Source organism: Miscanthus floridulus, chromosome 6 (genome assembly GCF_019320115.1).
Source record: "Miscanthus floridulus cultivar M001 chromosome 6, ASM1932011v1, whole genome shotgun sequence".
NCBI lineage: Eukaryota > Viridiplantae > Streptophyta > Magnoliopsida > Poales > Poaceae > Miscanthus > Miscanthus floridulus.
Window position 1 is genome coordinate 89998901 of NC_089585.1, and position 14590 is coordinate 90013490.

At 59.6% G+C, this 14590-nt stretch overlaps 1 protein-coding gene across 1 annotated transcript; it reads left to right on the plus strand.

The window, feature by feature from the left end:
• Window positions 1-1335: 1335 nt before the first annotated feature.
• On the plus strand, window positions 1336-2461 carry LOC136460803 (uncharacterized). Its single transcript, XM_066460369.1, has 3 exons — window positions 1336-1580; window positions 1660-1711; window positions 1784-2461. Exons 1-3 carry the CDS (start codon window positions 1336-1338, stop codon window positions 2459-2461), a joined length of 975 nt encoding a protein of 324 aa, XP_066316466.1.
• Window positions 2462-14590: the final 12129 nt, after the last annotated feature.

Here is a 14590-nt window from a genome sequence, read left to right on the forward strand (position 1 = left end):
GCGGACCCATGGGATCGGTCTGATGTGACCGTGGGAGTGCTGCAGTCGCTCGTCGACGACGGTCTCCTCCGCCCGATCACCGATCCCAGCAGGCCGGAGTGGATGGCTCCGGGAGGCGAACCTGACCTGAGGCCTCGCGACGGCTACGTCGTGAGCTTCGTGTCCTTCCACGAGCGTGGTTTTGGCCTTCTGTCGGATTGGTTCATGCGGGCGCTCCCGCATTACTATGGCGTGGAGCTCCACAACTTCAACCCCAACTCCATTGCGTAGGCGGCCACCTTCGTCGCCGTCTGCGAGGGGTACCTAGGAATCCCTCCCCATTGGGAGCTGTGGCTTCACCTGTTTCGGGCGACGCATACCACCAGGCCGACGGGTATGACGGGCACGAGGAAGGCGATGAGGACCGGCGGCTGCACTCTCCAAGTGCGTCAGGACCGGCTAAACCTCTACATCCCAGCCCAACTCACGTCGTCCAATCGTCGCTGGTACTCCAGCTGGTTTTACCTCCGCAACGACGACGGTGGGCTTCCTCCTTATACTAGGAGGGTAGTGGAGGTTCAGCTAGAGCACTGGCGGTATGGCGTCCCGAGCGAGGAGCAACACAGGCTGCGGCCACTGCTGAAGGCGCTGGAGAGGCTGCGCGATCGTGGCCTTACGGCAGCAGTGGCGATGACGGCCTTCCATCGCCGGAGGGTGCTGCCGCTGATGGCGCGGCGGCGACGTTTGTTCGAGATGACGTCGGACGAGCCTATTGACGGCATCCGGATGTCCGCTGCGCCCCTCTCCGACGAGGAGGTTCTGCGCCGGGTGAACGAAGCGGTCGAGGGGCGGCAGAAGATCGGCGGCCTGTCCCCGTTCCCGATGCGCCCGACGCCGAGGTACCTTTCCCTGGTGAGTCGTGTGCGGCTGCAGCCTCTGAGACCTCCTTGTTCCTCTCGTTGGCCTGAGCCCTTATTCGCATTCGTCGTTTTTTGCAGGGGATGAGGGACATACGAGCCTCCCCACCGCTCGTCCCCGAAGACGCACAGCGGCGGGCGGTGAACCGGGCGTATGTGGAGGCCCAGAAGAAGAAGAAGGACGCTAAGATGGCAAAGCGTAAGAAGAAGATCGTTGAGCGCGACGCTCTGGAAAAGCGTCGCCGGAAGCAGAAGCTCAAGGGTCTCCCCCATGGAGGCGTCTCCATCGACATCGGTGGAGGGTTCGAGCGGCGATGATGGTGGTGAGGGGGGGCGGGGTCCCCTCGACCACCTCCCTGACGTCAGGGAGATGGTTCTTGGGGCGTCGGCGGGTGGTCCAGCGTCCCAAGGAGGAGGAGAAGACGGTGACTTGGGGTAGATGAGCGCCCGCCCCACGGCCGAGGCCGATACGCTCGAGACGAGGGCGTTGGGAAAGCGCGCCGTCAGCCCGCTGGGCTCAATGGCAGAGGTGGAGCAGGCGGCTGCGGGGCCGGCTCCACCGAGGGTTGAGCGAGCGCCGGAGTCCGGCGAAGGTCGGCCGGCCTCGGTGGACATGGGGACTGCGCCACCACCACCATTGCAGAGGAGGGACGCGGTGAAGAAGCGGTTGAGCATCCGCTCGGGGTGAGTATTTTGCTAGTGAAGTCTTTCAACATCTCCTGCTTTTGTTTTGGTCGCGGGTCTGACCGTGTTTTGCCCTCAGCCGGAAGCGTCAGGCGGAAGTGCCTGCCTTTGCGCCGCGCAAGGCGCTCAAGGTGGGCACGGGTTCCATCGCCCCAGGGGCGGTGGAGGCACAGGAGTCGGTCGCCTAGGTAGGGGCTACCCAGGCGGCCGTGGGGCGAGAGGAGGAGGAGGAGCCTACACTCCACGAGGCCACAGCACCTGCAGCTGTCGAGGCCACTGTGGGTGCGGCCGAGACCCCCTCAGCCGTGGAGGCCACCGAGGGCGAGGTCGGGGTCGAGGCCCCCTCGGTTGTCGAGGCCACCAAGGGCGAGGTCGAGGTCGAGGCCCCCTCGGTCGTCGAGGCCACCGAGGTCGAGGTCGAGGCCCCCACGGTCGCCGAGGCCCTCCGGACCTCAGGGGCCGAGGTGGTGGAGATCGCGGCGCCTGGGAACTTCGGGGCCGAAGTGGTGGAGGCCGGAGTGAGCACGGCGAGGGCGGCGGACCTAGAGGTGGAGACAGAGGCGAGGCAAGCCTCAACCCTGCCGCCAATTCATAGCGCGCTTCCGGTACAGGGGAGCGCCTGGGAGGCGGAGGTCCGCCCGATCCCTGCCGACAATGCTTCTCGGGGGAAGGGGGTGGCCGATGCCGGGGCGGCCAGCGCCGTGGAACAGCCGGCTTCGGCTTCGGGCGAGGGAAGTGCGGCCCTCGTGCGAGTGCGACCTAAGCCGTACGGGTGGGATCACCCGCGCGTCTGGTGGCGGAGCCGGGATGACCCCAAGGGGGAGCCCATCTTTGCACTTGAGGACATGGCCGAGGGGGGTTGCTGGGACACCCTCGAGTAGTACCGCAGCCTGGCAGAACGGTCGCTGCGGACAGCGCTGTCCGTCGTGGCCAATGACCTGCCCGGGGTCTCGTAGGTATGTATCCCCCTTTTCTCGTGTGACGTCATCTTTCTCCGGGTTTATTCATAGTGCTCAACTTGTGTTCTGCCTATCCAGGAGCTCGAGGCCCGGTCCTTCGGGAAGTCGATGTTCCTTCGGTGGGAGAGGGGCGTCTGGGACGAACTCTGTCGGTAGAGGGAGCTGCTCGCCCACGCCAACAAGCTTCTGTCGGTGCGGAGCGCGGAGGCGGAGGATCTCCGTCTTCGCTGTGACAACCGGGAGGCTGAGGTGGCCATGGCTCAGGGGCAGGTCGCCCCTTTGGTGGCATGGGTCAAGGAGCTGGAGGAGGAACTGACCTGTGTGGCCGACGAGCGAGACGCCTCCAACTCCCGGGCAGAAGAAGTGAGGGCCACCGCCATAGCCACCGTCGGGCAGCTGGGTGCGGAGCAGTAGGCGCACGAGCTGACGAAAGGTGCCTTGGCTGAGGCTACCAAGGCGGCCGAGGCTTCCCAAGGCGAGGCCCTAAAATGGAGGGAAAAGGCCGAGGGTGAGTCCTATTCCCTTTGTTTCGTTCGTCTTTTCATGCGTTCGACACCTGACTTCTTGTCGCGATGTAGAACTGGAGAAGGAGGCTTCCAGGGCAGCCGAGGCCTCTCGTGTCGAGGTCTAGCACTGGAAGGAGAAGGCCAAGGGTGAGTCCCATAGGCCTCGCGCCCCCGTTTGGCTTGTTTTCTTTGACGCTTAATCCCATTCTACTTGTTTTGGCACAGGATTGGATGATGAGGTCTCGTGGTTGACCGAGGCCTCCATCGCGCTGCAGACAGTGCTCGATCGCGAGATCGAGGAGCATGAGGTGCTATAGAGCGCCGCTCGCGCCGTCTGCGAGGCCCTAGAGATGGAGGGGGTTCAATCGGGCAGCTCCCTTAGGAGCTGCCTGACTGCGTTGATTGGCCAAGCGTGTCAGCGACTGCGAGAGGCGCTACACATAGGCGTCATGCGTGCCCTAGCCGTCGTCTCCTCGCACTACGCCAGCGTCGATGTTGAAGGCGTCAGTGACGGCTATGTCCTATCCGAGGATGCCGTCGAGGCCGAGGAGGAGCTGACGAGGCTGGAAGCGACAGTCGAGGGCCCCGGCATGGCGTTGGCAAAGCTATTCGAAGAGGAGGTGGTCCCTCCTTCGCCGTCTGCCGACGCGGGAGACCCTGCGCCTTGACCTGGGCCGAGGGGGCCATGTAATAAGTTAGATTTATTACTGTATCGTGACGTTTGTGGCCGTCGAGGCCTTTGTGAGGTGCTTGTATATATACGTTTTTTCTAATTGCTTTATTGTATTTCCGAGCCTCTGTCCTCTGTCTCGCCTCCGAATGTATCATCTGTAAAAACTCCCTTGGAGCCTAAGTTGTCCCTCGGGTAAAAGGTGGTGAGGGAGTTGCCGTAGCCCGGAGGCGTAGGTCGTTCTCACAGCTCGGCCAGCCTTTTAGCCTTGAGACATACTTTTGGTCCTTAGGTTCTTTACAAATGGTCTATTAGAGCGCGCTAGAGAGAGTTTGGCGTAGGAATTTAACTGAAAATCGATTAAGAAATGGTGTCCGGGACTTTAGGGGGGTCCCCCCCCCTTCTAGCCCCCGAGGGAGGCTCGGCCCTACGGAGGCATGGCCGAGTCTCCCTTGAAGCGTTATCGCAAAGCGTTTTACCTTCTGTTCCGATTTCTAGACAAGTCCTTTGAAAAAACCCCCTCGGAGCCTGGGCTGCCTCTCGAGTGAAAGGTGGTGAGAGAGTTGCCGTAGCCCGGAGGCGTAGGCTTATCTCTCGGCTCGGCCAGCCTTTTGCTCTTGAGGCGAACCTCCGGTCCTTAGGTTTTTTTGTAATAGACTTGTCCTAGTACGGGACAGGTTCCCCTTGATGGGGGTTTCTTGAAAAATTAGAACAACTAAAGACGCTTCTTTAATGTATTTCGAGAAACAAAATATACAATGCTTGGAAATTTAAGGGTAGAAATGACATAGCTGTTCTATGTTCCAAGCGTTGGTGAGGACTTCGCCCTTCTCATTGGCTAACTTGTAGGTCCCGGGCTTCAACACTTGAGCGACGATGTACGGCCCTTCCTAGGGTGGGGTCAGCTTGTGGCGGCCCTTGTTGCTCTGCCTCAGTCTCAGCACCAGGTCACCCACCTTCAGGTCTCGGCTTTGGACGCGCTGGGCTTGGTAGCGTCGTAGGGCTTGCTGGTACCTGGTACCTGGCTGAGTGTAGCAGCGCGACGTCTCGGGCTTCCTCCAGTTGGTCGAGGGCGTCTTCGCGGGCAGTGCGGTTGCTTTGCTCGTTGTACGCCTGTAGCCTCGGGGAACCATATTCTAAGTCAGTGGGGAGGATGGCCTCGGCTCCATAGACCAGGAAGAACGGTGTGAATCCCGTGGCTCGGCTCGGGGTGTTTCTTAGGCTCCAGACGACTGACAGGAGTTCGGCAAGCCATTTCTTGCCAAACTTCTTCAACCGGTTGAATATTCTTGGCTTAAGGCCTTGTAGGATCATGCCATTGGCACGCTCTACTTGGCCATTCGTCCTAGGGTGTCCTACGGCCGACCAGGCCACCCGGATGTGGTGGTCGTCGTAGAACGTCAGGAACTTGCGACCGGTGAATTGTGTCCCATTGTCAGTGATGATGGTGTTAGGAACCCCGAACCTGTGGATGATGTCAGTGAAGAATAGAACTGCTTGCTCGGATTTGATTTGTGTGATCGGGCGAGCCTCGATCCACTTGGAGAACTTGTCTATGGCTACTAGCAGGTGGGTGTAGCCCCCGGGGGCCTTCTATAGAGGCCCAACCATGTCTAGACCCCACATGGTGAATGGCCATGTGACAGGGATGGTTTGGAGGGCTTGGGCCAGGAGGTGCGTCTGCCGCGCATAGTACTGACATCCCTCATAGGAGCGTACTAGCTTGGTGGTGTCGGCAACCGCCGTTGGCCAGTAGAATCCTTGGCGAAAGGCGTTTCCGATGAGTGTCCGAGGCGCCGCATGGTGCCCGCAGGCTCCCACGTGCAAGTCCCAAAGCAGGGCCTGGCCTGCCTTGGTGGTGATGCATCGTTGGAGGACGCCTGACGGGCTTTGCCTGTATAACTCGCGGTCACAGAGGACGTAAGTTTTGGCTCGCCGTGCAAGCCGTCGGGCTTTGGTCCTGTCTGCAGGGAGCTCTCCCCGGATGAGGTAATCAAGGAACGGGACTCACCAGTCCGTACCCTGGTCGGCCTCGGGAGGCTCTGCTTCAATTTCGATGACTTCAGGCTTGACTGCGGAGGTCTTGGCGGCAGAGGGGGCCTTGGGCCCTTCGACGGGCTTGACCGGTGAGCCATCTTCCGCCGCCGAGGTGCAGTCGATGGAAGGTTTGCGGAGGTCTCTGGCGAAGATGTTCGGGGGGACCGGGGCCCTCGCCGACGCCATCTTTGCCAGTTCGTCTGCGGCCTCATTGTACTTTCGTGCAACGTGGTTGAGTTTGAGACCGTCGAACTTGTTCTCTAGGTGACGTACTATCGTGCAGTACGCCTTCATTTTGGGGTCATGGCAGCTTGACTCTTTCATCACCTGATCGACGACGAGCTGCGAATCACCCTGTACGTCGAGACATCGCACTCCAAGTTCGATGGCGATTTGCAGGCCGTTGACGAGGGCCTCGTATTCGGCCACGTTGTTGGAGGCGGCGAAGTGAAGCCGGATCATGTAGCGCATGTGTACTCCGAGGGGCGAGACCAGGAGCAGGCCCGTGCCAGCCCCAGTTTTCATCAGAGACACGTCGAAGTACATGGTCCAGCATTCTGATTGGATCTAAGCGGGTGGCAGCTGTGTGTCGGTCCACTCAGCTACAAAGTCGGCCAGGACCTGTGATTTGATCGCTTTCCGAGGCGCGAAAGACAAGGTTTCCCCCATGAGTTCGACAGCCCACTTGGCTATTCTACCCGAGGCCTCCCGGTTTTGGATTATCTCTCCCAGAGGAAAAGACGACACCACAGTCACCGGGTGGGACTCGAAGTAGTGACGCAGCTTGCGTCGAGCCAAGACTACGGCATAAACCAGCTTCTAGATGTGGGGGTAACGCGTCTTAGTCTTGGAGAGCACTTCGCTGATGAAGTAGACAGGTCGTTGGACGGGTAGAGCATGTCCCTTCTCCTGCCTCTCGACTACTACGGCCGCGCTGACCACTTGGGTCGTCGCGGTGACGTAGAGTAAGAGGTGCTCGCCCTTGGTGGGCGGAACTAGGATGGGGGGTTGGTGAGCAGCGCTTTTAGCCTGGCGAGGGCTTCCTCAGCCTCGGTGGTCCAAGAAAAGCGCTCGGACTTTCTCAAGAGGCGGTACAGGGGCAGGCCTTTTTCGCCGAGGCGCGAGATGAAACGGCTTAGGGCCGCAAGGCATCCCATGACCCTCTGCACCCCTTTGAGGTCTCGGATCGGGCCCATGTTGGTCACGGCCGAGACCTTCTCCGGGTTGGCCTCGATGCCACGTTCTGAGACTATGAATCCCAAGAGCATGCCTCGGGGAACCCCGAAGACACACTTCTCGGGGTTGAGCTTGATGCCCTTCTCTCTGAGACATGTGAAGGCAACCTCCAAGTCGCCGACGAGATCACTGGCCTTCCTGGACTTGACTACGATGTCATCCATGTAGGCCTCGACGGTTCGCCCGATGTGTTCGCCAAAGACTTGGATCATGCACCGCTGGTAAGTAGCCCCTGCGTTTCTGAGGCCGAACGGCATGGTTATGTAGCAGTACATGCCGAATGGAGTGATGAAAGAAGTCGCGAGTTGGTCGGACTCTTTCATCTTGATTTGGTGGTAACTGGAATATGCATCAAGGAAGGAGAGGGTTTCGCATCCTGCAGTGGAGTCGACGATTTGGTCAATTCGTGGTAGTGGGAATGGGACCTTCGGGCACGCTTTATTTAGACCAGTGTAGTCCACGCACATCCTCCACTTGCCACTTTTCTTCCTGACTAATACAGGGTTAGCCAACCACTCTGGATGGAATACTTCCTTGATGAACCCGGCTGCCATGAGCTTCTGCACTTCTTCGCCGATGGCCCTGCGCTTCTCCTCGTCGAACCGGCGCAGGCGCTGCTTCGCCGGCCTGGAGCCCGCCCGGATATCTAAGGCGTGCTCGGCGACCTCCCTTGGTATGCCTGGCATGTCCGAGGGACTCCACGCGAACATATCGATGTTCGCACGGAGAAAGTCGATGAGCATGGCCTCCTATTTGCTGTCGAGGGTGGCGCTGATCTTCAGTCCTCGGCCGTTGGGGACGGTGGGATCGACAGGGACGAGCTTGATGGCCTCCGCGGGCTCGAAGGTCCCGACACGCCGCTTGGCGTCGAGAACCTCGCTACCAAGCTGGTCGAGATTGGCGATGAGGGTCTCGGCCTCCACGATGGCCTCGGCGTACTCGATGCACTCAACGTCGCAGTCGTATGCATGTTCGTACGTGGACTTGACGGTGATGATGCCGTTGGGGCCTGGCATCTTGAGCTTGAGGTAGGTGTAGTTGGGGATCGCCATGAACTTGGCGTAGCACGGGCGCCCCAAGATGGCGTGGTAAGCCCCCTTGAACCCAACCACCTCGAAGGTGAGGACCTCCTTGCGGTAGTTGGAGGGAGTGCCAAAGTAGACGGGTAAGTCGATGCACCCGAGGGGTCGTGTGCGCTTTCCTAGCACGACACCGTGGAAGGGCGCGGAACCGCCTCGGAGCCATGACTGGTCGAGCTCTAGGAGCTCCAGAGTGTTGACGTAGAGGATGTTGAGGCCGCTTCCTCCGTCCATGAGCACTTTGGTAAGCCGGGTGTTGCCGATGATCGGGTCGACGACAAGCGGGTACTACCCGGGGTTTGGAACATAATTAGGGTGGTCATCCCGATCAAAGGTGATTGCCTCCCGAGACCAATCGAGGTACCGAGGGGTGGCCATCTTGACCAAGAAGACCTCCCGGCGTTCCCTCTTTCGCTGGCGCGCCGTGAGGCATGCCGAGGGTCCACCAAAGATCATGAAGGCGTTGCGTACCTTGGGGAACCCATCATCTTTATTGCCATCCCTCTCGCCGGCGCCCCTTTTCCTGGCGTCATCGTCGTCGGGGAGCCCAAGCCTGGCGTAGTAACGCCGGAGCATGGTGCACTCCTCGAGGGCATGCTTCACCGAACCTTGATGGTAAGGACATGGCTTCTTAAGCATGTCGTCAAATAGCCCAGGGCCCCGGGGGCCTTGGGGATTCCTGCGATCTGCTGTGGCGACATGGCCGGCCTCGAGGACCTCCTGCTTCCCTGGGCGACCCTGCTTCTTTCTCTTGGGGACGCGGGTGGGCGAGTCCTCGGGGGCCTCGTCCTTCTGCTTCCCCTTGGCGTCGTCCATGGGGAAGATGGCCCCAACCGCCTCTTCGCCCGAGGCGAAGTTGGTGGCGATGTCGAGGAGTGCGGCCGCTGTGGTTGGTACGTTCCGGCCCAATTCTCGGACCAGGTCTTGGCAGGAGGTGCCAGAGAGGAATGCTTGGATGATTTCCGAGTCACCGACGCGGGGCAACTCGGTGCATTTCTTGGAGAAGCGCCGGATGAAATCTCGAAGAGATTCGTCCGGCTTCTGGCGGCAACCTTTGAGGTCCCAGGAGTTCCCGGGGCGCACGTAGGTGCCCTAGAAATTCTCGACGAAGACCCTCACCAAGTCGTGCCAGTCGTGGATCTATGTGGGGGTAAGGTGTTCGAGCCAGGCTCGCGCTGAGTCTGACAAGAACAAAGGGAGGTTGCGGATGATGAGCAGGTCATCGTCCGCACCACCTAACTGACAAGCCAGGCGATAATCGGCTAGCCATAGCTCGGGGTTCGTCTCGCCGCTATACTTTGTGAGGTTGGCAGGTTGCCGGAACCGGGCTGGGAAGTGAGCGTTGCGGATGGCTCTACTAAAGACCCGAGGGCCAGGTGGCTCGGGAGGAGGACTGCGGTCCTCTTCGCTGTCGTAGCGGCCGCCTCGGTGTGGGTGGTAGCCCCGGGCGGCTCCGTCATCGTGGCGCCGTCGCCTGCCAACTACTTCATGGTCGCCTTATGCCTCGCATTGGTCTCTAGGTGGATTGCGCACCGAGGGGGCCCTGTTGACCGTCGGCGCGCGAGCGGGCTTGGGATGGACCGAGGCATCCTGGCCCCGGCGAGGTTGCACCATGGGTTGCTCCGAAGTGCCTCCACGCCGGCGAGAGGTGGAACTTTCGGCCTGCTGCACCGTAGCAGTCTCGAGGAGGTCGCGGAGCTCTCCACGGACCCGTCGCCCCTCGGTGGTGGAGGGCTCGGGCATTGCTCGGACCAGCATCGCAGCCGCTGTGACATTCTGGCTAGCGCGATTAAAGATTGGGGGTGGCTCACCCCCCTCGTTGTCGTTGATGCGGTGATGGACGTCGCGGGCCCTCCATCGGGCTCCTCCGCCCTCACCGCGCCCTTGCTGCTCCTGCTCGAGAGTGTCCCGAAGCTGTTGCAGAAGGAGTCGGTCTTGTTCGACCTTGGCTTGAAGCTCGTAGAGCTGCTCCAGGTCTGGGCGTCGATGCTCCCCGCGGACGGGATTCTCGTTCCGTGCTGCCGGGGCTTCGAGACGCAGAGGTGTGGCATCGCCTGCCCCTGCCTGGGGCGGGGAATGGTTGCCTGTCCTCTCGTCCTCTTCGCCCGCCCTTGGCATCCCGAGCCCGACGTGGAAGCACTCACGAGACGGATCGTAAGTCCCTTCGTCGTTGGAGTCGGAGTAGCCGAAGTAGTAGTCGCTTGCAGTCATGAAGCGGCGCATGGCTTCGGGGTCACAAAGGCTGGAGAAGTCTGCTCCGGCCCACGCCTCGTCTTCTTCCGAGGAGTCGGTGTGGGCGTGCGCCGATGTTGCGGGGGAGAAGTCGAGGGCGAAACATTGGTGGAGTCCTGAGGGCTCTGCGTGCTTGGAAGCGTAGGCAGAAGCGAAGGCGGCGGCAGCGTTTATCAACCCGAAGGGGTACGGGGATGGTGCCATTGCCGGGCGCCGCTCCGCCAGGGCTGGCCCCTCAGGAGGTGGCGGGACAGAGCTCGATGACGAGGCATCGCCGTGCGTCGCCGGAAATTTTTTCCTTGCCCAAGCTCAGGTTAGATAAGTCCCCGACCAGGGACTCTGTACCAACAGCTAGGCAAGGGATACTGGCGGAGCACGGCGCGTTGCCCCGAGCTTGCGTGGTGTCGGGGCGGTCCCACTCGCATCGCGCCTGGCGAGTGCTACGGGAGCCGCGGCCCGGACGCTGCCTGCGCCTGGGCTGCAGGTCTGTGGTAACGTCGTCGGGCAGTGGAGCTCGGGGTGCGAGGAGTACCATATCGTATCCACATCCTAGAGACATGAACTCTAGGCTCCCGAACCATACCACCGTGCCGAGACGCAACGGTCGTACGGGGTCTGCCATCCAGAACTTGCTGGGACGATGAAGCTAACACGCAGCGAGCCCCTACCTGGCGCGCCAACTGTTGGCGTTTCGGACCGGGGGGGTCCTTAACCAACGAGTGAATTTGTGCTATGTGCCCCTAATCCCCGATGGTGATGCAAAGAGACACAAGGTTTATACTGGTTCAGGCAATCGACGCCCTACGTCCAGTCTGAGAGATTGATCTTGTATTCCTTGCACCGGAGTGCTCGTAGTAGGGGGTTACAAGCTAGGTGAGAGAGGGAGCTAGCCCCAGGTCTCGGCGGGGGTGGCGCAGGCTGCTTGAGGCGTTGTTCTCAAGCAGCATAGAAGTGTGTGGTTCTATTGGTGAGTTCCTCTTTCTGCTCGTTGTTCTCCTCTCTCTAGAAATGGCCCCGGTCCCTCCCTTTTATACTCTAAGGGAGAACCAGGAACGTACATATGTTGCTACATAGCATTCTATGAATGGGGATGGCGTGTCCGAGCCCTGCAGCCGGCCACTGTTGTGGTATGGTCGATGGAGTGGCTCTGTCCTTGTCGTGCAGAAGTGACGCGTCGATCATACTTGATCTTGTGCGTCGTGGGGCTCCAGTACAGCTTGAGGCAGGACATGGCGGGTGACGTGCCGGTCATCGTGCGATGACGTCGTAGGGAGCCGAGGCTCTGCAGATGCCGAGGCCGAGCCATCGTGGGGGCTCGGCGGACATGGATCCTCAGGCTGCCGAGCCCCTGAAGCAAACTGCCGAGGCTTTGGAGGGAATTATTGGTCCTATGTACTGATTCCGAGGCCACAGTATCCCGGACATGGCTCCCCACGCCGCGTTGTTCTCGGAGCAGGAGTTGGCAGCACAATGAGGCACGGGCGTCAACCATGTGCATAGCGGTGGGCACAGTGGTGGGTAACCCATGCCCAGTCCTGCCTCCCGTCCCATCGGCCATTCCGCTGTACTGTGCCGAGCATGCGGCCGATGTCAGTGGCAGCAGTTGGCTGAGTTAATGTGACGCGACGTTTTGTTAGAGGGGCAGGTGAAGGAAGAGGCAGCGGAGTGTTGCCGAGCCCACCTCGCGTGAGGCGGAGGGTCGGCGACCCGGCCGAGGCCTGCGACGAGAGGGGGTCGGCCGAGGCCTTCGGTGGGGGATCGCCCGAGGCCAGCGGTGAGGGGGCCTCGAGCGATACGGAGAATTGGCCAAGGCCTTTGGTGAGAGGTCGCCCGAGGCCAGCGATGAGGGGGCCTTGGGCGAGTTGGAGAGTCGGCCGAGGCCAGCGGTTGTTAGCTGGTTTCGATCTTTACGAAGTCTAAGCAGTCGTTTTTTGGTTCTTGCTTAGGGTACCCCTTCTCACGGTATCCGACAACATGTCATTTAGTCCAAATTAGATGATAGATAGTACCTAACAAGTACTTTCTAACTACAAACTAAGTAAATAAGATAATAACTACATACATAGATACAGTGTACTAACTAAATTGCTAGATCCTATTTAGTTAACTAAATATGTAGCTACCTATCTAAGTAGCTATCTAACTATATCTATGTACCTATGTATCTATGTTTCTATCTATCTACATATCTATCTCACTAGATCACTAACTAAATCAACTATCTGAGTCATCACATTAACTAGTAAATAACAAATGCCAAAACAACTACACTACAATAAAAGCTAACTAAGTACGCACATTGCAAATTCACAATTTGTACCTGTCCGACGACGGAGTCGTGGACGTCGACGGAGTTGCAGCGGACGCCGGGTGTGGGTCTGGCCGATGAGCCAGGCCAGCGGTGGCACGGCCGGGCACTGTAGGTGCCGGGGCTAGTGGGGGCATGGTTGAGGATGGCGGTGGCACGCGGCGGGCGTGGGAAGCCCGATGCTCCACGTGGCAAAGTCGGCTCGGCAGGCGCGGGCGGCACGACGGGCGTGCTCGAGGCCGGCGGTGGCGGGTGACACGGTCATGGTCACGGCACCAACGCGGCAGGCCACGACCAAGGCGGCCACGGGTGCGAATGGCACATCGGGTGAGGCACGGGGACCGGGAAGGCACGGGGACCGGCACGGCCATGGGGCACGGCAGTACGTCGGGGGCGCGGGGCGTGGCGCGGGCGAGTGGGCATGAGGCGGGCGCGGGGACCGGCCAGGGGACCAACGCAGCACGGGCGACCGGCGTGGGCATGGGGCGCGGGGTGTGGCACGGCCGCATTGGCGGCGCGGCACGGAGGATGGGGCGTGACATGGCATGGGCATGGGTGAGGACTAGGGCACACGGGCAAGGCTGGCCGGGGGCAGGAGAGGGTGCGGGCGGCGGCGGCGGTGCGCTGCTCTGGCGAGGGAGGTGCGCGAGAGAGAGGGGGAGGAAGAGAGAAAGAATTGGGGCCCATATATAAGACAGTCTCGGCGCCAGTAACCCTGGCGCGGAGCTCAGCGCCAGGGTGACTGGCGCCGAGCTTCCTACCATGTCACCGCCACGTCTGCTCTGAGCCTAAGAGCTCGGCGCCGCCAAGACGTGTAAGCTTGGCACCATCAATGATGGCGCCGAGCTAAGGGTCCAGATTTTGAAATCTTACCTCCTAGGGCATATTTGTGATTTTTTTTCAAAAAAAGGGCTAAAAAATAAAAAATTCGGTGCCTCAGAGCACTTCTACACTGTGTTGTAGGAGGACTTCTATAATGCTCATCTAAACAGTGGTGTTCTTGGATGGACTGGTCGCTATGTTCCGTCATGGGTTTGTGAGTTCTACTCCTCTCTATGGATTGATCCGAGGCATAGTTATATTCACTTTGCTTTCAGAGGACGTGACTGCATGCTCCAGGGCTCGAGGGTCAGAGAGATACTGAGGATTCTAGAGTCACCTATTCTCCTTCACGAGGTATGCTATGGTCAGATAGAGCCTTCGTGACGCCCTCACGGCACACTAATGCCACCTACAGATCTTGTCAGACCATGCTTCATAGAGCCGTTTGGTGAGGGGTCGAGTAGGACACCACGTGACCTCACACCTATAGCTCGGCTCCTTGATGCTGTTATGAGGAGGACTCTACTCCTGAGGATGGGCTACCATGAGGCTTGACACGTATTCAGCTATGGCTAGTGTATCACCTGGTGTGTCAGAGTGTCTTTGATATTTGGGATGTGATGCTTTTAGAGATGGAGGACAGAGTAGCAGAGGGCTTCAGAGGTCATCGTCAGCTGCCTTATGCTCATTGGATTACTTTCCTAATCGAAAGGTAGTTACACAGAAGTCTCCTGAGACAATGTTAGAGTACACAGGTGCTACTACTGAGTTTTCGCCATATGACATGAGCCAGATGCTATGTCATAGTCGTGCGAGGACACCTTGCCAGCCGAGCCATCGCCTAGAGGTACCAGAGACAATAGCTCAGCAAAATGAGATCATCAGAGGCATTGCAGCTACAGAGGAGGAGGAGGAGCTTGATGCACAGCAGGAGGATGTGGTCGAGAGAGACCTGAGTGACAGCTCTGATGATGACTTTCAGCCGATTCCGTAGATGACTCCTCGACCAAACAACAGAGAGGCCAGTGGCTCCAGCTCTGCTCCACCATAGCCACCGCAGACAGACCTAGCTCTTCTAGCTATACTTGAGCGGATGAGGCAGGACCAGGCATACCAGGCATAGGAGACCGTAGCTGCACTTGCTTAGGCTCAGGCTCGACA

Bases quoted from the DNA above. Each gene is read 5' to 3' on its own strand.
- LOC136460803 (XM_066460369.1), top strand. From the start codon at position 1,336: ATGAGCGCCCGCCCCACGGCCGAGGCCGATACGCTCGAGACGAGGGCG. The intron at 1,581-1,659 runs GTGAGTATTTTG...TTTTGCCCTCAG, and splicing joins CGGTTGAGCATCCGCTCGGG to CCGGAAGCGTCAGGCGGAAG. The intron at 1,712-1,783 runs GTGGGCACGGGT...GGGGCTACCCAG, and splicing joins CGCCGCGCAAGGCGCTCAAG to GCGGCCGTGGGGCGAGAGGA.